The 26,675-nt window shown below is 36.2% G+C and overlaps 1 protein-coding gene across 1 annotated transcript; it reads right to left on the bottom strand.

The window, feature by feature from the left end:
• Nucleotides 1-665: 665 nt before the first annotated feature.
• On the bottom strand, nt 666-23,490 carry LOC139941544 (uncharacterized). The gene is made up of 2 exons (XM_071938095.1): nt 22,337-23,490; nt 666-5,594 (listed from the first exon to the last, which is right to left on the bottom strand). The coding sequence occupies exons 1-2, from the start codon at nt 22,721-22,723 to the stop codon at nt 5,484-5,486; spliced, it is 498 nt and encodes a 165-aa protein (XP_071794196.1). The 5' UTR covers nt 22,724-23,490; the 3' UTR covers nt 666-5,483.
• Nucleotides 23,491-26,675: the final 3,185 nt, after the last annotated feature.

Raw genomic sequence — 26,675 nt, 5'->3', positions numbered from 1 at the left:
CAACTAGGCTGGTTGATGTACTTATTAAAAAATAGAGAATGTAATTTACTTTACTCTTCACAAAACAAAAAAAGATGTCATAAACATTTAAACATTGCAAAGTAAAACGGGAAAAATAAATTTAAGGAAAGGGTTAGAAATGTCAAGAAAAAAATTCACACAAATACAGCTTCATAATAATTTCTACATTATAATAATAAACTACTCAGCAATTTGTTATTATTTTTCCAAAAAGATTAATATCTTTAAATGGTTTTAACCTTAAAAGATAAAAGTTAAAATTGTTAAATTTGCACACTCATACATGGGTACAATTTTCAAATGATCAAGTACAGTACACCTTTAAATGAAAGCCCATACACCAGAATATATTTAGCCATGCCTTGATAGAAAGTAATAAATATATAAAGAGCATCACAACAAAGGAATGGTTGCGTATAAAAAGTATATAATAGACACAAATATAATTGTTAATTTTCATAATGCTTTGCATATTAGTATTTGTAAATTCCAAACATTTTGGGTATAATTTGGGAACACTAAAACAAAAGGAATGCATTAAATGCGGTGCAACAACAATCTACTGTTCAGTTTGTGTAATTACAGTTCTATTATCTAATTAATTAACTAAGACCTAATTACTTAATAAAATAAAAGTTGTTTAAAAAAAAGAGTCCAACATGAGTAACTATTCTGATCAACTTCTTAGTAGAAGCTTTCGGAAGAAATGGCATCCCCTATTAAAAGTAATTGAAAATTGTCCACACAAATGTACAGATGAATCCTAGCAGTGTCCAGCGGCCAAATTTGTGTACTGTGCATTGGCAGTTCTGATTACATTAGACCCAGTTATACTGCATTTGTACCGACCTTAGTCAAAAATAACAGTTTGGCAAGTCGGTTTTGAACTTGTGTTTGCCTTGATTGCAGTGAATGTTTCTTGAAATTCGTTTTGCAATTAAAGAACTGTTTACTCAGTACTTTCTCAAGTTCTGTGAAAAGGCCACTCTTCAACTGAATACCCATTCAAATGGCTTTGCATAAGGAACTATACCGACTTGTTATATCATTTAAGCGAAGGCTGGACCCAATTGCAAATTTAATTATAAAATTCCAACAAAAGCATTTTTAGCGCCATTCAATAAGTTTTGCAGTATGTCACATTTCTTTCATAAAATAGGCATGAAATTTCCAGAGGTTTCTTTTTTATTTAGGTTTTTAATCAAATAAATGACAAAACATAACAAGATAAATATCTTGATTTCAAAAGGTGGAATTTGCAATCTTTCTACTTCATCAACTCAAGGTGCAATTCAAAATGGCTGCCAATGGAAAAATATTCACAACGTAAAATAGAACAAGGTTTATTTTAACTAATATATTTTGTCTTGAAAAGCTCTCACATTTGAAGGCAAAGTGTTTTAAAGGTTGGATTAGATTATAATCAGCAGTGTTTAATTTTAGTCTTAAAGACAGCGCACACAATTGGTAATTGTCAAAGTTGAGTCTTCACAGTTGGCGTATCTCAACATACGCATAAAATAACAAACCTGTGAAAATTTCAGCTCAACCAGTCGTCGAAGTTGCAAAATAATAATGAAAGAAAACAAAACACCCTTGTCACACGAAGTTGTGCGCTTTCTGATGCTTGATTCCGTGACCTCAAATCCTAAACTTGAGGTCTCGAAATCAAATTCGTTGAAAATTACTTCTTTCTCGAAAACAAAGTCACTTCAGAGGGAGCTGTTTCTCACAATGTTTTATACTATCAACCTCTCCCATTACTCGTAATCAAGAAAGGTTTTTCAACATCTCCCATTACTCGTAATCAAGAAAGGTTTTGTGATGATAATTATTTTCAGTAATTACCAATAGTGTCCACTGCCTTTAAGCCAAGGTTTGGGTGGCATAACATCAAGCATGGAAAAAAACACCCCAAAACAACAAGAGTTGACAAAACATGTTTGTACTGGATGCCACATATAGAATAAAATTGTAGAAAATAAACAAAGGTGTGTATAATGTAAACAAATTGTATAATAATGATTCTGAATATTATTCTGAATTAAACTTAATATGTGCATGATCACGGCTATGAGTTTTCTCTGTAAGATTTCCAAAAAAGGAGGTAAACTTGTAACTTTGATAGGGTGCCTTTTAGCAGAAGGAAAGAAAATTAATTTTAATATACTTCGAAATAACTTCATACATTCTTCTGAATGTATGCACGCACAATGTACACACAAGCTGTTGTATAATCTAGTCTATACATGTACTATTTACAAAATGTCTTGTTAGTAATTTCAGAAAATACTTGGAAAGAAAAATAAAGATAAACAGCATAGTTAGTCACACTTGACACAAAAAAAGGTTAGATTATTAAATGTCTGCACTGTGCTAAAAGACCAATCCATTTAAATCATACCAATGAATTCACCACTCACAGCCATGAATGCGAGCCTCAAAGTCAAACAGAAGTCTGACACATTCAAATCCTATATTGTAAACAAGCTGCCACTCTTACAATTGTTGGGTTGTAATTTGGCGAGTTACACAATGCTGCTTTACAGAGCTGCTTCACAGAGCAGAGACAATAGTTATATTGGTCAGTGGTTTAATAAACTGGTCCAATAGTTTAAAGAACTTCAAATTGAGTCTTGTGATCCACTCATTTCCAATAGATAGAGTCCTTATGAAAATGGGGGAAAACCACAAGTCTCTGACCCCACAGTGTAAAATGTCACTATTTTTTATACCCTTCAATTGCAATTGTTGTCAAAATCCAAAATTCAAAACGTGGGCTCTACTCTGTACATTTTTGCACAGAAAATTGTTGGTTTATTCCTGATTTTCAATGATATTCAATCAAAATGGCATTGAATTTGATCTTTGACTTGGTGCAAAAAATCCTCCTCAGAATGTTAAGACCCATTTGGTGTTGATCTTCGATCACATCATTATCAAAATTTCACATAAAATGATAAGTTACATAATTTTAACATTAGGTTAGAGACTTGTAACTTTTTCGGAAACACTTTTATGAGGAATCTATCCATGGAAAATGGATGCATCACAAAAGTTAATTTGACCTTCAAGCTCTTTTTTTAGTCGTTCCAGACAGTTATTTACATAAAACATACACTGCATGACAGAGGCTGAAATAAGAGAACTTGTCTGTCCTTTAACAGTGCATAATAATAGTTACATACATGTAGCCGTTTCACATTCTTTACTGAAGTTAGAAATACATAAAAGGTCACTCAACTAAACCTATGGTATGTACAGTTTTTAAAGGGAAAGTATTTCTTTGGTTTTTGGAACTGTTTGATTGTTTTAATCTCTTAGATAATGAATCTAACCTGTGAAAAGCTCATTTCAAAAGGTGGCCGCATTTTTGAGATATCACCTCAAAGCCGGAGCAGGAAGAATAATCCACAATTGGAATGAACAATCCGAGAGAATTTACTGTCGGTAACGCTTCTCTGACTCAAATTTTGGGGCATAAACTGATATATTTCTCCTTAAAGGCAGTGGACACTATTAGTAATTGTCAAAGACTAGCCTTCACAGTTGGTGAATCTCAACATATGCATAAAATAACAAACCTGTGAAAGTTTGAGCTCAATCGGTCATCGAACTTGCGAGATAATAATGAAAGAAAAAAACACCCTGTCACGGGTTGTGCGTGTTTAGATGGTTGATTTGGAGACCTCAAGTTCTAAATCTGAGGTCTCGAAATCAAATTCATGGAAAATTACAATGTTTTATACCATCAACCTCTCCCCATTACTCGGCACCAAAAAAGGTTTTATGCTAATAATTGTTTTGAGTAATTACCAATAGTGTCCACTGCCTTTATCCACATTACTTTAAAGTGAGATTATTCTCAACACACTTTATACAATCAACAGCTGCTGTAGATCTAACCAAGAAACTTTTTTTATTGCTATTAATTTCCAGAGTGATTGCCAAGCATACCTTCCCTTTAACAGAAATCACTTGATGGTATCAATTACAGGAGCTGCTGGGTGTGGGTGAAATAAGGGTGGAACAAATCACTTCCAGTAGCTAGGCTTAAGGTAAAATGTCTGGGTCAAAGTCCTGAACGATACTGTCAGTACCAACTGGACCAAATTTCATAGAAAATGTTGCTTGACAATTGTCTGCTAAGCAGGAATGAGCAGGTTCGGATACCAGTCGCAAATTGTACATGAGAGATATTTGTGTGGCTAGTAACCATATTCAGGTAAGTATGATGTTGTTGTGCTTAGCTACCTTGTGTGCTTAGGGCAACCTTCATTAAGCCTGTAAGCACCAAAAAAATTGCTAAGCACAACAACCAATGCTTATAAAAAAATATGAAGGTTTACCAGTCAGAATACCTTACAGCTACCATTGCTGTGACTTGTACCATGGTCATTTCTTGCTAATCAAAAAATTTGCTAAGCAGAATTTTCTGCTTAAGGATTATAAATTGAGCCCAGGGGTCGATTTCACAAAGAGTTAGGACAGGTCCTAACTTAGGACTAGTCCTAAGAGATATCAAAAACGTATTATATAGCTAGTCCTAAGTTAGGACTCGAGATAAGACTAGTCTTAACTCTTTGTGAAATCCACCCCTGGTCTTTGAAGGAAGGTATGTCCGCAAATTATGTGCATTGCCTCAGTCATGAGTAAACTGTGACATAGACAAGGTTCACAAGATCTTGTAAATGACAACCTAATGCAGTTTCCTGTTCATGCTTTCATTAATAACTTTGAACTAAATGTTATCTGTCCTTTCCTCCCAATTGCTTCCTAAACAACAAAACATTTAAAGTTTGCACAGCTTTGTATTGTTTCTCAAACATCTCTTTTAAAAATATGTTGCCGTTTCTACTTATTTACAAAAGGTTTTTATTTTTCATTTAAAAATGCATTTTTTTGCTAATGCACCATCAAATTATATTGTGGTGGATTGCTTTTGACATTTGTTTTTTATTAATATCCAAGGCAGTGTTCAGGTAGGTTTGTACAATGTAGAAATAAATCAGCAAGTACACCTTCTTCATTGTGAGTAGGATTTTAAACTGTGCATGATACTTGGAAGAATAACTAAGAGGTTTGTGGTAACGCCGTGTAAAAAGTTTTGGTTCTGAAAATAACCGATGGTTAACGACTCAACGTTTTGATCGTCTTCGAGAGAATGCTGCATTGTGCTAGAGCAAGTAGAATGCAACTTTTTAGATAACTGTAAATTTTGTTTATTGGTAAAAACAGTGATTTCTCACAAATGGATGAAGAGAAAAACAGTACAAACCTTGTGTAAATGTGTTTCTTCAGAACAAACTTCATACTGTACCATTCTACATGAACTAAACTACATGCATAATAAATAAGCATGCCCATACAATGATACAAGATGGATATTGACAAAATCTTGAAAAAATCTTGACTGAACTGGCTCATCTGAACTGCTCTAATGTCTACTTGTGTAGCTCCATCTACTGCTGGTCTGCATCGTTGATTGCTGTTTCATTGTTGTTTTCCTGACTTTTGTACGAGTAGATGAGGAGTGCATCTTCTGTGGGTCCGCCTTCTTTCTTTGGTGGAAGCTGAAAATACATGAAAAGCACATACAAAAATGAGATTTTTACATTTTATCTAAAAATGCAATCTTTTCAAGCTAGGAAAGTTCAGTTTTAGGAAAACCCATGAGAAGTATTCCAGGGAAAACACAAGCAATCAGGGCCCAATTTCATGGCTCTGCTTACCGTAAGCACAGAATCGGCGCTTACGGAAGCAGGGAATTCTGTGCTTACGGCAAGCGTACTTCACGGGTTAGCAGCGAATTTTGGCTTCTTCGCATGCGTACTCCACGTCACTAAGCATTCTACGCTTACAAGGCTAGCGCAGAAATTCGGCGCTTGCACATAAGCAGGGAATCGTGATCGTAAGCGCAGAATTCGGCGGTAAGCAGAGCCATGAAATTGGGCCCTGGTAAGGACTGAAATGCTAGAATTGTGTATTTCTTTAGGAACATTTTAAGGAACACCACGGTAATATACAGTCTCCATGTTGCTACTGTGGACAGTCAGTCCAGGACCCAATCATTAAGCTGTTCAGCAGGAAATACTGCTCAGCACATTTCTTTGCTAAGCAAAAAAGAAAATGAATGCAGCACCAGTGGAAACATCATAAACTTGGTTGCATTTTGGCTGGTTACTAACAAGTTTCTGCTAAGCAACTTTTGTATGTGTTTAGTAAATTGGTGGTGCTGGCAAGCTTTGTGAAATTGGGTCTGAAAGTTTTGTGCTTGGGGAAAATTTTTTTAGACTGAAGACGTGCCCTTTTTTTAAATTTATTACCGACCCAGTGTTTAAAAGACTAGATTCTGACTGGCAGTGGTTCAGTCAGCCTGCATGACAGATAAAGAGAAGCAGACAACCAGTTATAGTTGGTAACCCACTTCACAGCTCCAGCTGGCGTCTCGGATTGTAACCCACAATCCCACTGCGATGAAATGACTACTCTGTTAAATATTGTCAAGTTGTCTGTGTCAGTCTGAACTCAACACAAAGAATTCCACCTATGGGTTAAAGATTACAATTGACACGAACCTGTGAAATTCAATTCGCAGTTCAAGTATAGGAGAACGGGGACAAACACCCATAGAGAATTAGAATTACCACATGAACCCCTCTCTGTGTGTTATTATTACACCATTCGGCCAAAACCTCATAATACGATTTTAATAGTCGACACCTGCCGGCCAAATTGTATATTTGGTTTGGATGATTATCATTTAGAAATGTTTTATCTGCAGATGTGCAACTTTGGTACTGTACATATAGAGGCAACTGGTTTGGATATAAAACATTTAACAATGGTTTTCTATGGCAGTCAAAAGGACACAGACTCTCCTGCCACACAGGCCTGCAGTCCAGTGCTAATTTCAAGCCCTGCCTCATATGCACAGAATAAAAGAAAAAATGTTGTTCTCTTTAATTCAAGACCCAACCTCCTCCAAGCATCTAATAAATTTCTTGTATTTCTCACAAGAAGAAAAAAAAACGACGGAAAGCTTTTGTTGATTTATTGGGTTGACTCCATGTATACAGACAGGTGCATAGAGACTCATAAATAACCATAGGCCCTTTTTGAAATACAGAGTGTGATCTATATTCAGACTGTCAATATAATGCAATACGTGTATTGCGGATGAATCTCAAAGGAACAGGAGAGAAAACTGGGATGGTGGGCTAGCCACCAGGTGGTATGGAGGTGTTGGTGAATTAGCCAACCTGACATTCCGTCTAGGGCGGTGATTGCTTTTTTCCCCCCATAAATTCACCTCTGCTTGGTTTGGAGGTAATAGAAAATCAGAAGAGAAAAAACCTGTGTGGAGAGTTGAGTGGGGGTCGATTTTTAGAGCAATTTTTGTTGTTGTTGCCGAGTCCTTTTGTTGAAGAAGTAAGCCACTCTTGAATGACTCTAGTGGTAAAGTACAAGTACCGGGTACATCTCAGTCAGATAAATTGTTGATATTTCAACATTTTGCAACAAATTATTGTCAGTTCAAATGTTCTTCTACAGTTCAAATGTAAAGACCTTCGTTGGGTTTGGCTGCTTTGGAAAACCCTGGCGCCAAACAAGTCAAAGGGAGAAGCTACCTAAAAGTCTGCAAAAGGACTGTCTTATGATTGCATGCAATCCTACCCGATGAAATGTAGCTCTGTTTTTGATTGTAAAAGTCATGTTTGACCTCAATTTTTATATGCTGTGTTCTGCTTCTGTCTGATCAAGCAATATACGTTATGTAAAAACACAAAATCCTTCATATTTCTTAATTCTGAAACATCATCTCTCAACATTTTGTGTTTAGAAAGAATTCAAATATAAGTTTTGGTCTTTGTAAAAGTCAGGTGTATAAGTACAAAATAAATGTAGGTGTAAGTTAACGTTACAAACAAAGGGGTTGATGCAATGAAGTGTTCAACCAGAGGTAAGACCAGTTTATGATGCAATTTTTTGTGTATGAGTGATGCATAATTAGTTCATGTATAATTAGCTGCTGCAACAGAAGGCTGATGACAATGACCTTGGTTCGACGCAGTTATTTTTTATGCAAGTGATGAGAGGTACTAGATTATCATTTTATATTTCAGTATTTTACCAGCATCAATAAATTATCCCCTCTCCACAGTTGCCATTCACAAATGAACACCACAGAAACTCAAATTTTCAGTCAAAACCCCGAAATCTGACTAACAATTCATGGATAAATAAATTTGCAGATTTAAATTTATTGGGGTTAAAAAATTATCAAAATTAAATTTTCTTGAAGAAAATCATTTCTCAAAATATTTTATACTATTAACAGCTGCAGTGCCAATTTTTAACAAGTAAATGATCACAGCCACAATTTGTTTTAGTTTAGTATCTATGTATTACCTACCTTTAAACAAATATGCAGCGTTAAAAAAGTGCAAAGTACAGTAGACAGTTCCCAATGTGGCCACAAGTGAAAACAAACTTTGTCATTCTGTTTGGTTCAATTACATGCGAGTTGCCGGAGGCTGAATGTAACAGCTGTACAGCTATGGACAAGCTGTAAGGGCTGCTGAGAAGAGTTACACCACGGCACTGACGCAATGTTTTACCAGCCATTGTCTCACTATTTCATGACAAGAAAAACACCTTTGCATATAAAATTATCAGAACAAAGGGTTAACCGATCCGCTTCCTGAATTCAAACGACAACAAATAATGCTTGGATGACAGCTTCTTGCATTGGTACTAATTTATCATTAAAAAAAACAAATCCATCACCAATCAATCTATATGTACACTTGCGCATTTACCATGGCCAACCGCAACCATGGCCAATTGGGTCCTGCTACCAAGCCTTTCATGAATAATTACACAAAGTTAAAAATAACTTTAATTTATGCAGTATCTCTGAAGGAAAGGAGTGAATATTCATAACACATCCGGGCATTTGCATTTTTCTGTGACAGCATACATCATGTTAAATGTTTTATTGGTAATATTAATTTGCTAATTAGGGGCCTACCCTTTACCAGTACATGTGAAATGGTACATGTAGTTGGCTCGTAACCTTACTCTGGTTAGCATACTTTTGATGTGCTTTGCAACTTTTTGCATCACTATGAAATTGGGCTCAGAAAAAGCCTATTGCCACTGTGGCCGTTGGACACTGCTGTAGCCAATGTCGTTTAATTTCGGCCATGACTTGGAATTATGCTTAAGTTCAGATGATAATGAGCTTTGCAATGATGAAAAAACGTGAGAAGTTTTAATCAGATGAGTTTGGTGAAATCCCGACTTGACGCTCTGGTTCACCTTGAATGTTCTCCATCTTCGCCGCTAAGAAAAATGGAAGATCTCGGTACCGACAAATCTGAATTCAGTGTCTTCTCTAAGATCAGGCCCAGGGCCTTCTCATATGTCTTGGCATCCATAACACCACTGCTCCTTTGCTCCATGATTAAACCACAGCGCACTGGACAGATTGATGGAACATGTCAAACAGCAAAACGCTGACAGCAGACATGGCAAGTAATACATCTTCAAAATTAACTCCCAGAAATACTTTGAGTATTTGAGTTATGCAAACCTTTTTAGTAATATTTTCCACGAGAAAAAAACAGCCTTAGATACTTCTGATACTACAGATTCCTGACATGCTAATATCCAAATACTACACATTGTTAACTCCTGAACTTCATTGTTAAGGAATATCAGTGCAATCGCTCCTTTCCCCACTTACACTGATTAAATTTGTCCCCGTTATGCGAATCACCAGAACCACCACAACTTAGAACCAGAATCAACACAGAACCACCCAACTCAGAACCAGAATCAACACAGAACCACCCAACTCAGAACCAGAATCAACACAGAACCACCCAACTCAGAACCAGAATCAACACAGAACCACCCAACTCAGAACCAGAATCAACAAAGAACCACCCAACTCAGAACCAACACAGAACCACCCAACTCAGAACCAGAATCAACACAGAACCACCCAACTCAGAACCAACACAGAACCACCACAACTAAGAACCATATCGAAAACAGAACCACCCAACTCAAAACCATCACAATTCATAACCAGAACCACCAGAGGCAAAGTTTAATGTTGATGCTGTCTCCACAATCCCGATAAAATTATTCCAGAATATAAATTGCTTGCTTAATTTTGACTGTATTAAAAGTAACTAATTATAATAATCTCTGTCAACCCTTCCTAATTCTCACATCCACTGCTCATAAAAATAAGCCTCCTCCTCCACTGAATCTCATTTGAGTTTATAATTACCTCAATCCAAATATTGAAAAAATCAACAACCCTTTACAATGCGGACGACTCGTGGGACTTTTCAGAGTTTATGCATGGCTGAAATCACAGATGCAATATTATTGCCCAATTCGAGTGCAGCAGCTGCTACGAATTCTCTCTTTTCTCTCCCTCTTTTGTAGGATGAATCCACGGTATGAAAAGGGCATTGAGGGAAGCTTTGAGGAGAGTCAAAAATTTCAAGCGGGGAGCAGATCCAATAATAAAGCAATGACAGAAATATTGATCCGTTTATCGCCTAGTGACAACATCTGTGTTAAAAAAATCCTGGAGAACCTCGCGACTTTGGCTACTGTACTTCAAATTAACATTTGCCGTTTAAATGCGGAGTTAACTTGATTTTGTGTTGATTATTTTGTTAAAGGGGGGCGGGACAAATCCAATTTGGATTTCCAAACGAGTATACTCACTGCGATCATAATTTACAAGAGGCTTGCAGTATCTAAATGTCAGACTGTATCCAAATCTGCCAACTGTAAACAATTTTGTAAATAATTTGAAAAGTTTCCTGACTGACTGCATGTAAGATATGAAATATGTAATAATATGTCTCAAAACAAGATAACATATTTTAATATTTGATCAATTCTGCTTGCATTAAAATGTAAGAATTCATTTATATCCATCTTGCTTGTTGCTCACCAATATTTTGTTGGTGTGTGTAATTATTTTGTTGAAATTCCTAAAATAAATTGTCTTACTTACCTCCTGATTTTTTTTATTTTTTTTCAAAAATGTGGAACCCCGTTCAAGCTTTGATCCAACCTAATGGTTTGAGTTTTCCTCCCACATCTCAAACTAAACATTTCATCATCTTATTCTCTACAGTAAATGCTTTTGAATGTTCCTAGATTTAATAACCAGAAAGGTATTACAAAGAAACCACCGAGAAGTGTTCAAACAACTACCAGAATTATGTCTTAAATTTCCCCTGGCACAACATTGTTGGATCCAAACTGTATGATTTAGAGCAACTTCTGCTCTCAAATATTTTCTGTTTTTCTAACGGGTTCTTTTGTTCACTTTGTAATCCTGATTGACTGTTACACCTTGATTTGACCTCCAATGGGTTTGAGAAGGTTACAAACTTAGTTAAAGGTAAAGTTACTTTTGGCATTTTTTGAACCAGTTGATTGTTTAATTTCGTTTCAAAAGGTGGTGTATTTCTGAGATATCACCGAAAATCCAGAGTAAATAATGTCCACACAGAAAGAATAATTCCTAATAGGAATACACACTTCTTAATTTCATATTTTTTATTTATTTTTTTATTTTTTTGGGGGGGAGGGGGGAAATGGTATCTATTTGCATAACCACATTACTTCACTGTGAAATGTTTCTCAAAATGCTTATCAAAACTACTGCAGGCTTCAAAACAACAGTGTTTTATTGTCATTTATTTTAAGAGTAATTACCGATTGTATACCTTCCCTTTAAAAAGTATGAATTGAAATCGGAAAAGCATAAACAACATTTTGACACATGTTTGATTGCGGAGACTAAGTCGCTCCCTCCTGAAGGGTACCTGCCACATAACTATGACCTTTGACCTCAGCCTCAAGGTCTGAATAAGCGCATGAAGAGGTTTTGTACCTGGAGCTAGGCAGAGCTATGCATAAAGGACGAATGGCTGAATAAAGCCATACATTTATATATTATGTAGGCCTCGTATAATAATCTCATCCACTGACTATTGTATTTTGTAAAAAATCATTGAATACAATATTCTGTTGACAGCACAACAATAACACACAAAAAACCATGTAGGTAAAAAGATATACTTTGCAAAGTATTGCCAAAAAAGGAATTCTTTTCCACATGTTTTTTTCTTATAAAACACCCCAGAAAGACTCCATAGGCCTACATGATGTAGGTCCTTTAGGGTGGTCAGCAGAATTACACACATATTACCCCCTTCTCGGGTACTTTTTCAAAAAGGTCCACAGATTTACATTAAACTTACAGGGTTTGAAGATAATGATAGTGGAAAGCTTCCCTTCAAATATTACTAACTAAGGTTGTGTAGTTTTTGAGAAATGAGTAAAACAAGTCACAAAATAATTTTGGTCTCATGAGACCAAAATTATTTTAGCATGTCAAATCCCCTTAGGCTCTTAACCAGTTATGATATTATACCAAAACCATAGCATAACTGGTAAATACATTTTTACATGCTAAAACTGAGACGAAAATTATTACTTTTACTAATTTCTCAAAAACTACAGCACCTCAGTAAGTAAAATTTCAAGGGAAGCTTTCTACTATCATAATCTTCAAACTGTGTAAGTTTAATGTTAATCTGTGGACATTGTGTTTTTTGTTAGGAAAAGTACATACACCCTTTAAACTGGTATTTGACAAGGCTCATAAATGCAGCAGTTATATTTCTTTACACCTTGTCCAGCTCATACCAAGTTAAAAGAAAATCTACCCAAGATGAATGTCCATATTCTAAAATTTGCATCGACTGCTTTGATCAAAGATGGCATTATGTCACTACACGTTGGAGTGTTCCTGTCCAGATTCCAATCAAGCATGCGATCATTATTGTCAACGTTACGGCGTCTGGGCGTAGCGTGTACTCTGTAGATGTTAGCAGGGGTCATGCTGTCTGTCGTGGTCAAATTGCGGAAAAATAACACGCTACATGCATCATTAATAACTACACGCAATGGCTTTTCTATCACAGTGAATGAGTACAACGCTTTACGAGTTTGTCTGATCTTTTTTTCGCAGACATGGTAGTTTTGAAGGTTGTAATGAGCATAACTAATAATTTTGCTCTTTGTTAATTAACAAAAAAATGTAAATACCTAATAAAAAATTTTAATACTCAAGATAACTTTTTTTTTTTTTTTTTTTCAAAAAGGTAAATTTCAGTACTATAAATGTTGAGAAATGTATCAATAATGTCACAATACTTTATAGTTATGGAGAACTTGTAACCAGCTAATTTTCAAAATGCTCAATACATAAATACCACAAATTCCCAAGTCAGAGTAAAAACCAATTGTGTGCAAATCTACATCTAGGACAAAGGTGGATAACAAAATATCCACATAAATGCAGGATTTTCTCTAAAGCTGTACAAATAACCAAAGAGTATTGAGGCTACAGGCTACAGGTACTGCCTCGAGTGTGATGTAAATGTTGTCAATGCTGCCTGCAGCACAAATAGGTCATGTACACAAATCAAGGGGATCTTGCGCAGACAAATGTATTTGCTTAATGTCATTATGATAAAGGTTGTGATACGTGCTTGGAAACTTTACTTTGTTGTGTCATGATTTCAATTAAAGTTCCAGAAATTTCTGAGGGTATGGCATGTGTCACAGGGATGGAATGTCATCTTTGAGAGGGCAAGGCCATGTTTCATTTTTCTGAGGGCACCTCCATTCGAAAATCATGAAGTGGGAAACTTCTGAAGGGGCACCAAGGCCAAGACCAGCGGGCAACAGAGGCCGTAGCCTCCTTGTAAATTCAGGCCTTGTGTCAAACAGGAACTTTGGTTTGGTCGAGTGTTATATCATACAGGAAGTTCTGTGAATTCAGTATTGTGGTGCAATCTTTGGCAAACTGTGTTTCCTGCTGAAGAGGATTTCATGAAAAATTAACAGGAAGAGATAAACTTGTAGATTTCTACCTCCATGATTACACCACCTTTAGTTATTTTGGTTTCCTTTTCCTGAATACCAAATATTTATTGAATATTCTGTTCTGAAAGAAAGAGATATCTAAGCTATTGGAAGTCCTCGTGCACCCTCTAAATCAGGAAATTATTTCATCAGCCTCATCATCTTTTGGTTGAGCTACTGACACTGCACTCCTAGAAGTAGAGTTTGAAGAAACAAGCACTGTAGGCCCTATACAACACATTATTTTAGGTTTAATTTTTGAGTGTGTGAATGTAACTTTATTTGCTCATTTATTTGGCTGTGATTGCTAATACCAATTACACATCAGAAAGACTACTAAAACTCCATAGGGCAAGTAAAAATGCACAGTTCACTAGCCTGGTGGGCTACTTTACAGATTGCTAAAGCCCAAGACATGAATATCAGACCTGAAACAAAACCAATGTTTGTTTTTTTTCTTCCTCCATGATTTTACCTATACATTCTAGACATTGTCAATATTTATCCTCCATATAAAGACTCACTAAAGCAAAAGAAAACTTGTTTACTCAAATTATCATTGTAGTAAATTCATCCACACAAAATCAAAATAATTACCCAGTGCACAAATCAATTTAACTGCATTGCCTACACTCCCAAGATCTACTCATGCAAGAGAGTTGCAATACTTCCTACAGTATTATAAAGGGCACTTCCATTAGAAAAATCAAAATTATCTAGGAAAATTACAAGGGGGCAACGTGGCAATAGATATAGGCATCCAATTTTGCCAGAGTGCTTACCATGAAATTCAAACCCCCTGTCTACTGACGACGATGACTTTATTAGATCTGGCATCCGAGGGATATACTGTAAGCTGGACCCTGATTTGAAAGTCCATGCATCTGATTTGCTTGCACAGGTGAACTTAAGTAAAGGTTTGCACTGTTCCGTTTTTTCTTTCCTTTCTTACTTTTTGAACTGCGCACATCCATTCCAATCAAGATTTTTTTTGTGTGCAAAATCCTTACCCATGGGAAATTATTGTCTAGATGCTCATTTGGCAGAGAAAATAGGATTTTTTTCCAATAAGTATTTAATTTCAATGTCTGCGTGGGCATTTGAATATCAGTCGTAATTTTTTTTCGGTGGAGACAAAGACGAAACAGAAAGAAAATCAACATAGAACAAGGTGACTGCCTTGGTTGAGCAATAGTATAACACCAGAGGTTGCAGGTTCAAATCCTGCAACAGTCACTTTTCAAAGTTCACCCCAGAATTTCATTGTTTTAATTTCCCTTTACAATTAATTTACCCCATTAACTTTGTCCTTAAAAAAAACACATTTGTTTTCTGAGAACAGGGCCCAATTTCTTGACTCTGCTCAACTTAGAACTCTGCGCTTGCATAAGAATAACACACAGATTGCTGAGGTCAAGAACAAGAAATTGGGCCCTGGTCAAGTGTTTCTCAAAAAAAAGATAAAAACCTAACAACATAAACTCTTCAAACAGAAACCACTGTTGCACCGCCTCGCTCTCAAATGCTAATTGAGCTTGAGTAATTTGAGTTTTGTCCATTTCTTCTATCCACTTAGTGAATGTGTAGAATGTATCCATGATTACAAGGCGGATATTTACATAATGTTTCAAGTCGGTATATATACAGAAGACCTTGATGTAACATTGATTAAGTGTACCAAGTACTCAAGATGCATGGAATGACATACAAATTAATATTAGTACCTCAAGGCCGTGATACAGTTGAATATCAAATTCCTAGGCTGTATTTAGGTTAAGGTTAGGGGAAAACAAGTAATTGGTAATGCAGCGAATGTCGTGCAGAATTATTTATGAGAGGATTTTTTCGTTGTTGGTACGATATTGCTCTTTTTTCTATTGAAGTAATTATCACATGTACAGCCTTTGTTATGTTGTATCATGGAGGTTCCACCTCCATGGTTGTATTACATCTCAGGCATTCGTATTATGCCTGGTTGGCAGAAGGACGTAAAGCAGCTATTATGTGTAAAATTGTGGTTCCAGAGAGTTTAAAATGCCAACTGTTTTCGATACAAGTTCAATTTTTTTCAAAATCTAAAAATGCTGGATAAAATTAATGTTTTTTTGTTTTTTTTTAACAGCAATTCACACCTTCTCCTGTTCTAGGCTCTCAACTAATTTGATGGTAACATTTCAACTGTTAAAAGATATCAGTTTGCCCAGAGCTATACCTGAGGGCCTGACAGGACCTGGACAGGACACACATCAGATCATCAATGACTGCAGATCTTGTGACTAAACAGCCGCCAGCACAAGCTTCTCCCTTCAGTCTTTGGTTTCAAACGCTACATTTCATAATCCATCTCCTCATCCTGCCCATCATGACAAGCGTTCAGTTTGAAAGCAAAGGTTACTAACCATGCAGACAAACTGGGCCCATTCATAGAGCTGCTAAGCACAAAAATTTGCTTAGCATGAAATGTCTGCCTTGATAAAAACAGGTTTTACATTCAAATTTTCATTTGTTACATATTGCTTGCTACTGATATTCAGCTGTTGTTGCTTATCCTGAAAATCACGTGGAAATTTGGTTGGTAATCTTGTTTTTGTCAAGGCAAAAATTTCATGCTAAGCAAATTTCTGTGCTTAGCATCTCTATAAAATTGGGCCCTGGTAGCAATATTCGTGATTGATTATGATCGAATAAAGTCAACAATGATTTGTAGTTTGAACAGTTACTCTTTTATACAATGGTACTTAGTACAAATGTAATATTTCACAATTTAAATATTTTTATCATTAAAAAAAAGGAAGCTTAAGTGCAAGAAAAAGCTCCTTTGATTAACATACACTGTGTGTTTTAAATATGTAGGCACTGTAATTACTAATTAATACTTTCCTCCGGGTTATGTGGAAAGAATCCACAGCCATTACTCAGGTGGGATTCAAAACCCACGACCTTTGCCAGTCTAGAGCAAAGGTCTCACCACTGGACCACATGTAGCTAGCTTCAAGTCCTATAATGTAGGACTAGAACTGACTCTCTTTAAATGTGTGTTAGCATCGGATACCGCAATGATTTTAGTAGATAATATTCATACTAAAAACATGGCTATTATGGAATGCTTATTGACACAGAGAATGGGAATGAATTTATGCTTTACTCCTAAAACCACAGCTAAACCTTAAAACAAACAATACTTGAACTGACTCTTTTTAAGTTAGCAGCAGGTATTACAATGATTTTAATAGATGTTATTATTAATACTATTATGGGATGAATATTTACACTAGTTGATGGTCAACAATAATTTACTCTTCCGAAAACCAGTGATAAACCTTTAACAAACAATACTTAATTGATCATGATATGCAATCTTGAACTTTGACCATGACTGTATTGAACGATTACACCACAGGAAAGAAATATGGATTTGACGCTGTCATTGACTAGGTAATTTCAGACGTGTGTGAAAGAAATGGCCTTGTGTAAAATTTTGTAGCCACATAATGTGCACATAATCTGTTTAACGGCTAGTTAACTTATTGTATTTAAAAGTCAGATTCAATTCACAACAAAATTGTTTCTTTTTTGGTAGGCCAAACAGAAATATTTTATTCTTTTAAAACTACAGTTAAAATATATTCAACTGCAGTTTGTACCCCCCCTCCCCCTCCACCTTAACAAGACTTTGTACTGTTTAATTTCAAATTTGGATAAACCAAACTTGAAGAAACACAGAGCTCTGATATTGATAAGCTAAAAATGTGCATGTAGATAAAACATTAGATTCTTAACATAATGGACTTTGATAAAAATTTTCCCTTCGAGATTTGTAGTTTAGATAAATTAATACAACATTAAAAGTACTAAAGTCCTTAGGCCCATATAACATTACACAATGTGCTAAATATGCTGGTACACGTACATATCAATTAATAGTCACATTCAAATGTAGGCTACCCATCTAATTTCTCCAAATGAATCAAACATCCTGGTGGGGGAAATATGAAATTGAGTTGTGGGTGGGAGGAGTGAGGCCAGGAGGGTGACTGGCTGGTGGTGCGGAGGGGAAGGACAGTAACTGGATTTGGTTGAAAACATTATGTGTCATAATTTTGTAGCTGTATTTATATGCAGGCCTGTATGCTTCGTATTTGAAAGGGCAAGGGCACCAAGCCATTTTCTCCTTGATAAAGGACACCCTATGAGAAAAATGTAAATTTCTACTGTCAGTATTTCAAGGGCACCAAGGCAACGTCCAGGGGGCAACTAGTTCAGGCCTGGTGTATGTAACTGTAACTATTACAGGGTGTTAAACTCTCAAGGACTTGATTCCTCATTGGGAGAAGAAGGTTCCAACCTTGGTGGAGGTATATCCCGATTGGGGTAGTTCTGATCCAAAAGGTTTCCTGATTTATAGGGACATTGATATCCTCATCGGGGAAAAATGGATTTAACTGTGGGATAGTTCTGATGACAGTGACCCTTTGAGTATTGACATTGCGCCCTCCCCTTTCAGATCAAATAGTAAAAACCTTCCAACATCCAGTTATCCTTTAATGCAGTTAAATGCCCAGGGCCTTGCTGACACAAACAGGGTGGTTCGTGGACTGTTCGTGGACCGTCTAGAATTGTAAGAAGGTAAATCCGCCCGGTGACTGAAAGGACTTTGCCTTCCAAGGGGCGTCACAATGAGCAGGATATTCAGAAAGCATGAAAGTGCTGGATGGAAATCTTAAAGGGGTGGTAGAACATTTTGTAAAGGAGGTTTTCTAGAAATGTGGGGTCTATACCATTAAATTTAAACTATTTTTGGATTATGGGTAGTAAGTAGTGAGTACTCACTTTAGTTTCATTTCATAGTCTAATTCCATTTATTATTACGGTTGTGATTCCAAGGAATCACGGAATAAGCAAACTAAAGCTAAAGAACCCATGGAGAGAAGACAAGGCAGGAAGTTTTAGATTTACATCTAGAAGTGGGAGGAAAAACCCTGAACTTACTCCAGGTAAAACCCAAGCAATCAGGGACTTACTGAAACCTAATCCACATACCATGGGGATCATTTTAAAGAGATTAGCATATCTAGGATTTACAGTTGTGTTTGGTAAGAGGGGCTGGCTGTTTGAGGCCTGCCGTCGATTTCACAAAGAGTTAGGACTCGTCTTGCAATTTGTATATCTCCTAGGACTAGTCCTAAGTTAGGACTAGTCCTAATACTCTTTGTGAAATCGACCCCAGGTCACTGTAAACTGATCCATGAAGATTTTTATATAGTTACTGTTTTATACTGAAGTGAATTGTAGCTGCCAGCGCAGCTATACTCCTCCAAAGGAGTTGGATGGTGTAGGGCGTACAGCAGGGCTTTGCCTGCCCATCCGAATGCAAGGCAGCCTGTCTCGCTACCTTTAGTAACCACCTTACTCATTTTTTTGCCAGTTTTGCCATCCCACTGTGAAGAGTTATATAATCATGATAAAGAAAATACTAATCCAAAATAATTATTTTATAAACTTATGAGCTCTTGTCTTGACCTCTCATCAATAACTAAAATTTAGAATTGGTGGATGGAACTATTGCGCATGTACTCAAACACATGATCATCATGATTCATGAAATGTTCAGCAATTTGGAAATACACAGATGCTCTCCATCATTCCTTTGAGTCAAGGGTGCATGCCATCTATTTGAATGGAGTTGGCACAGTGGATTTCTAAAGCCAGTGATCCTACAATCTTCCCTATTCAAACATAGAGGACAAACAGCCGAGGACTGGTCAACACTCTCCACACGAAGTTTTTTAAACAACGAGATTTCACAAAATATCCTTTTAGTCTTCCACAACAAGCTGAATGGCTTACAATACATGTAAGTCTCTTCAAACTATACAATATATGGAAATCAAATATATCTGACCTTAGACAAAAGCTATGACCTTAGAAAAATCCCCCACCCACCACTTTATAAATCCACAAACACTCCCATGGAATCTGCTTACAAACTACTTGATTAGAGCCATGCTTGCACTGTACTTAGAAAGACTCTGGTGAGGTCAACAATTTACTGTTGTGTACAATTTACTATGGAAATCAAAGGTATCTGACCTCAGAAAAAGCTACGAACAGAAAGAAAAATCCCCCACCCACCACTTCATAATCCACAAACTACCATGATTAGAGCCATACTTGCACTGAATGTACTCTACAAAGACTCGGGTGAGGTTGTGTGCAATTTACTAATGGAAATCAAAGGTATCTGACCTTAGAAAAAGCTACGGACGGACGGAAAGAAAAATCCCCCACCCACCCCTATAAATCCACAAACTCTAACACTCGGATGAAATCTGCTGACAAACAACCTGATTAGTGCCATGCTTGCACTGCACTTTTTAAGAAAGACATGAGGTCAATAGGGTCATTCATTGATTGTTCTTATTGACAATGCAGCTCTTGACCAGATAGCTATGGATTGGATTTAAACTATTGTAAAGATAACAATGGTTGGAATTCCATTCTGGGTGGTTGGACTTGCATAAAGATGTACAGTTGTTGGAAGGAACTTAAATAACTGTAAGTTTTTGTGTATTCAGTGATTTGTTAAGAGGGGAAGTGAATTATTAATGAACCATGTTATTATGAATAGTCCAATTGGTTATTGATAATAATTTGTTTACTCCATTCATAGTATCTATCGGATATAACAGTAGCTTAATTCTACTCCATGCTTACACTATGCAGTGCATCTGGTTAAATGGCTGATTGGTTGAGTAGTAATGCTGCTGATCAGGTCTTGAAATAAACCACTGATGGTGTGGTGCCACGTGCTTTTGCTGTAGTGCCCTTTGCAAAATTACAATACAATTTAAATTGTCCTTAAAAGTAGTTACCAAGTGCCCCTTACCAGAGCAAATTACTGTTTCCCCCATCAAGAGCCAAGTTCAGACCTGGGCCCAATTTTACAGAGCTGGAATAATTGAACAGAAAGTAGCACAGAAAAGTAGCTGCTGATTATAACAAAATTGTGCTTACCCAACAAGAGGTTACCAGCCAAACTGCTGGTACAATTTGTTAATGGTATCCTGCTTATTTCTGCTAAGCAGAAAATTCTTAAGCAATATTTTCAGTTTTAAAAAGCAGCTCTATGAAATTCAGCCCTGTTGAATTGTTTAATGTAATATAGATGAAAGAAAAAATTCAAACTAAAGAAAAAAGATCAGTAGAACTCCCTGAAGCAATTAAACAGACAGACCAACTTCAATGTAGTCACTCAGTCAATAATGTAATTAATGAAATGCACTGGCCATGTTGGTTATTTGTTGAATGTGATTTAATTACGCCCTGATTAGGTTTCATGCCACGCCCACTTCAATTCAGGCATCTTCCTGCTGAAAGTCCCTGTAATTCCTTCCTCCATGCTGTACCTCTTCAAGCAGCAAGGAACACAATGTACGTACGCACAAAATGTCTGGTCATTTGTTTTTTTTTGTTTGTTTTTTTTGGGGGGGGGGTGGTGTCAGTGGTGTGAGACAGTGAGGTTGGGTAGAATGGGGTGATTTGGGGTGAGGGGCGTGGCAAGTGAGAGTTTAATATCATCATGGAGTTGATAGAAAATATCCATGCTTTATATAGGACATGCTGTGAACAAGTGAGGATGATTTTCTCAAGCATATTTTTTATCTGTGTGTTTTTGAATAGGAGTTTTTATCATACAAAAAGATGTTCACTGTACTGTAGGCCATAGTATCGCATTGTGTAGTACTTCACAAAAAATGTTCTACACTTCTATTCACTATAGGCCTATTATAAACTTCTACAAGGTTAAAACACTATGATTAAATTGTGCAATTTATAGCCAGACTTTTTGAAAAGAAAGATAAGAATTCCTACAGATAAAGGCCTTGTATAGTTTATGGAAAATCATAAAAGAAACACATAATTGTCCTTTGAATGTTTACATCATTTCAGATCTTTTCCTTACCTTTTCCATTGAGTACTAGCCAGCAAAACCAGTAGCTAAATTGTCATTTCACTAGCCCCTAGCTTTTTCACCTGTCCATACTTCAAAATAAATAGAATATTTTTCATGTCTGGACCAGCTACCTGGACCACTTGGAGTGAATTTTGACTATCCTCGGGTGTTTTAACCTGAGGATAGTCAATTTGGCAAGAGGACCCGTGTTAGAAGAACGCTGATTGTGACAATATTTGTAACAATTTCCGTATCCTGCCAGCACTTTTCACTTGTTTTTACCAAAAGGAATATCTCATTTGAGTATTACTAATTTATTTCATAACGAATGAGTGGTGGCAGGATACGGGAATTTGTCCTGATGTTTTTGTAAAATCTTACCGATATTCTACTGCATCTGAACACTTCCAACTGAGCGGGAATCTGCAGTTTCTCCACTGCCTTGGGGAAAGCCACAACAGCAGCGATATCAAGCACCTCATCCGGTTCGTCAAACAGGTCAGTGTTCAGAGGTCTGTTGGGCGCTGGGTGTAGCTTCGCTGCAGCCCAACTCACTGGGAGTGCGAGCAAGGGGTGTAGGGTCAGGTAACCCACGTTGAAGACTTCCTGGAGCTCAACGACGAAGGACTCTTCCTCTGCAATGTTCTTCTTGGTGAGGATAAGACCTGATTGCTCCATGGAACGCTCCAGGGCCTCGAGGGTGGGTGGGCCGGAGGTCGTCATTATTTCAGCTTGGGATGGTGGTGTCGTTGTTATGGTGATATACATCAACAATTGATTTCACCAACACTAGTGAGTGTAGTGGCTTTAATTTCCAAAAAATGTCAGACCATTTGCAGAGAACTTTGTACAAAACGAACTACCTCAATTCAGTAAAGGGTAGATTAGAGGTGACATTCACAATCCATAAAAATAATGTGGTCTGTTAATTTCTATGCTGCTGTAAAATGACTAACCTTAATTTGCTCGTCCTGCTTTTACTTGGACAGGGCGTGGATGGAATGTGAAATATGCAGGATGGTTTTATTTAGTTCATGTAGTTATAAATTGCTTCAACAGCCCAACCCTTCATCAACGTTAATCAAGGCCAGACGCACACATCAGCACATGTCACAAACAAGTGGTTTTTACATGCGAGTACTGTCAGTGTAGAGCCAGTGTAGAGACTGTTTGAAACCTTGACACCGGTGTACGTGTCAATCTCGGAGTGCCGTGGTTTTTACGCGGCCAAACATTCAACGGTACACAGGGCGCATTGTACGGCGGAGGTCGTTGGTGTCAATCCACTCTTGCATTTGCGGACTCCAAAAAGAAACTACTGATGGATGTTCGTTGAATATCCCAACAAGTGGTTAAATTATGAAGCGATGGAAAAATGCTGGAATGAACAATATTGCCGTAAATCACTAACCTGAGATCGTGGGAAACTCACCTCGATTTATAGAGCTGCATGCATGAAAATGACTGCCTGTCTACCTACAAATCGAAACGAAACACAACACAACTACTACACACAGTGTGAGCACCACCAACAGTTTTAGTCGCACAGTGCATGCAGTGCGTAAACACAGTAATGTAACACACGTACTATGTAAGGAACACCCCTTGTACCAAAATGACACAGTCCGCTAGACGTTCTCACCAGCCGTAGCCAGCATATACTATGGACCGTATCCAGATTTGTGGCTACAGCTATGGCTACGGCTGTTGCTAAATGTGTTGTCAAGGACGTCCTATACTCTAAAGCCCGACGACCCAGAAATCTAGCCGTAGCCGTAGATGTAGCCGCTAATTTGGACACGGCTTAAAGATAAATCCAAGCCACCCTAAAACTAAGTGCGTTCTCCCAGGCACCAGTTAAAGTGGTTGATCCTGTCTCTGAAACATAGCACAAACTCTATGCACTAAACAAATACAAATTTATCGGCTCTACTTAACTTTTCCCTGCACAATTAGACACCTCATTTTTAAAATGTCATCTTCTAAATTCAACATTATATAATTGTTTGAAGCTTTGTTTTGTTGGCAAGGATAAAGTTATTATTTTGCCAATTTTATAAACATTGGTAAGAATAAAAAATACAAGAACGAATCCTTTTGTGTCCTTTATATGATAAAAATCTGTAGCAAAATACTTACCAATCAAAAGGACCTTGACGTGCTTTATGAAACTTAGCAAGGAAGAAGTTTTCTTTAAAAGAGTGTTTCAGCTATTCACAAAATGGACCAATAGAGGGCAGTGTACAAAATCATTGGGTTTGTGATTGAGTAGGGCAATTCAATGGGTTGGGAAAATTGTTTCATTGCTGAACTGTTTTAATAATAAATTTATCATAAATATATTTTCTTGCCCATTGGCAGCTTGGTGTTTTGTTGCTCCATGGGGTTCAAACAGCTCAAAGAATTATTATAATAGTTCTGTTGACTATAATTGTTGATAACAATTCAATTTTCATAAAATGAGATCTCAATAAATTTAAGTAATGTTGTACTCTGAAAACTGTTTAATTTGTTTCAGTTGCAGTAAACAAATTTAACCCTACACCAATGTGTGTGATGATGGGCACTGTGTTACATTTTCACCAAACCTAGGAAGGGTAATTAATTTCACAACCAAACTTTGGGTAGGATTCGAACCCTTCCTTTGCATAATGCATTGTGAGTATGAGAAACACAAACACCAACACACTTTTAGAGACCAATGAACAGAAGAATTATATGAACATGTGTGTAACTATTATATTTATTTAAAATATCTTGTATTTTATCTACAAAACTATAATGATTAATACAAATCTATGCGTTTATATATATTCAGTAGAAACTAAACTATACATTATCTTAAAACTATTACTGATGGTCTACTATATACTATAAAGTATCGTTAAATCTATAGGAAGACAAGTTCATTTTAACTAAAACAAATTATTTATAAAATATGACAGTTGGATTTGTTATAAACTGCATAATATCATTGAAAAAGTCAACATGAAATCCATCCCTGAAAATTTTAGTCTTTTTAACCTTAAACTTTTGTTTCTTGAATAAAACTCATTTTAATCAGAGGCACATAGTTAGGGGAAAATTAACACTTCTAGGAAAACAATTATTTCTACATTTTACAATAATCTCAATACTCGTTCATTTTGGTGGCTGAAAACCAATAACTATAATCCCCTATAATTTTATACAAAATATATATTTCACTATTAGTTGCCTTTAACTTAAAGCATTTGGGGAACTTGTAAAGTCTCATAACAAAGTTCTACGACAGAAACGTCAGGAAATTTAGAGCACATTTAGGAAATTAAATTTGGTTACTTGGAAGCCCTCTGTTCTTAGGGGTGGGTTTTAAGTAGAACTTACACTCAAAAGCATTGAATGGTGTTTACTTCTGGGGAAGGTAGAATCTAAATGTTGGTTTCCTTTAAAGGCACTGGACACCTTTGGTAAATTGTCAAAGACCAGTCTTTCCACTTGGCGAATCTCAAGATATGCACAAAATAACAAACCTGTGAAAATTTGAGCTCAATTGGTCGTCAAAGTTGCAAGATAATAATGGAAGAAAAAACACCTTTGTCATACGAAGTTATGGCTTTCAGATGCTTGATTTCCGAGGTCTTAAAATTAAATTTGTGGAAAATTACTTCTTCTCAAAAACTTTGTTACTTCAGAAGGAGCCGTTTATCACAATGTTTTATATTATCAACAGCTCTTCATTACCAAGTAAGTTTTTATGCTAAAAATTATTTTGAGTAACTACCAATAGTGTTCAGTGCCTATAAGGAATGAAAACAACTTTTAAACACGATTTGATATTGAATTCAATGTACTGTGGAGGAAGTTTTTTTTTAAATGTCTAAATTTACAGTAGCACCATGAATCGTTGGTCTGTCAAATTTTCAAGTTTTAAACCCAAAATAAAATAACTAAATCGTCTCAAAAACTTGGGGAAAGGCAAAAACTATCGTAAACTGTCATACATTTTTAAGCATAAACAAAAACAATTGTACAAACCCTGCATTTTAAGTTAAAAAAATATATGGTGGGTTTTAAAGGGGATAAACTATTTTCTAAATAAATAAATCTTTTAATTATTTTAACAAACTAACTTCGCTGCAGTACCAGTGGGCCATCAGAAGGTTAAAGCCATTGGAAACTTTCTGAACAGAACAAAAATTAAAGGTTCACACAGATGGTAACGGTGAAAGGCTTCTCTTGAAATAATATTCCATGAAATGCTTTACTTTTTGAGAAAACTTTAAAACAATTATCAATTCTCAATATCGAAAATAACAGATTTATTTTAAACACATGTCATGACACGGCGAAACGTGCGGAAACAAGGGTGGGTTTCATAGCATTTCAGTCATAAATATTTTTAGGAAATTGTTTCTACAATGATCATCTTTAAATCATGTTAGGTATGTGTATATCTGTTAACAGTTGTACTTTCAATCTTACATATCTCATGTACACCCTTTTAAGTCAAAGTACACATTTAGTTTTTGAACTGTTAAATTGTTTTAATTCTATAAAAATGTAGATAATATACAATAAAACTAACCTATGTAAATTTCATTTAGAGACAAAATTAATTTTTGTGACTTACTCATTTTTCAAAAACTACAGTAGGCCTAATATTTTAAGGGAAGATTTCTACCATCATTATTGTCAAATTGTGTGATGTTAATGTAAAACTGTGGACAACGTGTTTTGT

The sequence above is a fragment of the Asterias amurensis genome, chromosome 9 (genome assembly GCF_032118995.1).
Source record: "Asterias amurensis chromosome 9, ASM3211899v1".
In the NCBI taxonomy this organism is placed as follows: Eukaryota; Metazoa; Echinodermata; class Asteroidea; order Forcipulatida; family Asteriidae; genus Asterias; species Asterias amurensis.
The sequence above is the reverse complement of the archived record's forward strand: the minus strand, read 5'-3'. Positions and strand labels throughout refer to the sequence as shown.

Excerpts from the sequence above, each read along its gene's own strand:
- LOC139941544 (XM_071938095.1), bottom strand. The coding sequence starts at position 22,723 with ATGTATATCACCATAACAACGACACCACCATCCCAAGCTGAAATAATG. Across the intron at positions 5,595-22,336 it reads TCAGATGCAGTAGAATATCG|CTTCCACCAAAGAAAGAAGG; the intron begins GTAAGATTTTAC and ends ATGTATTTTCAG.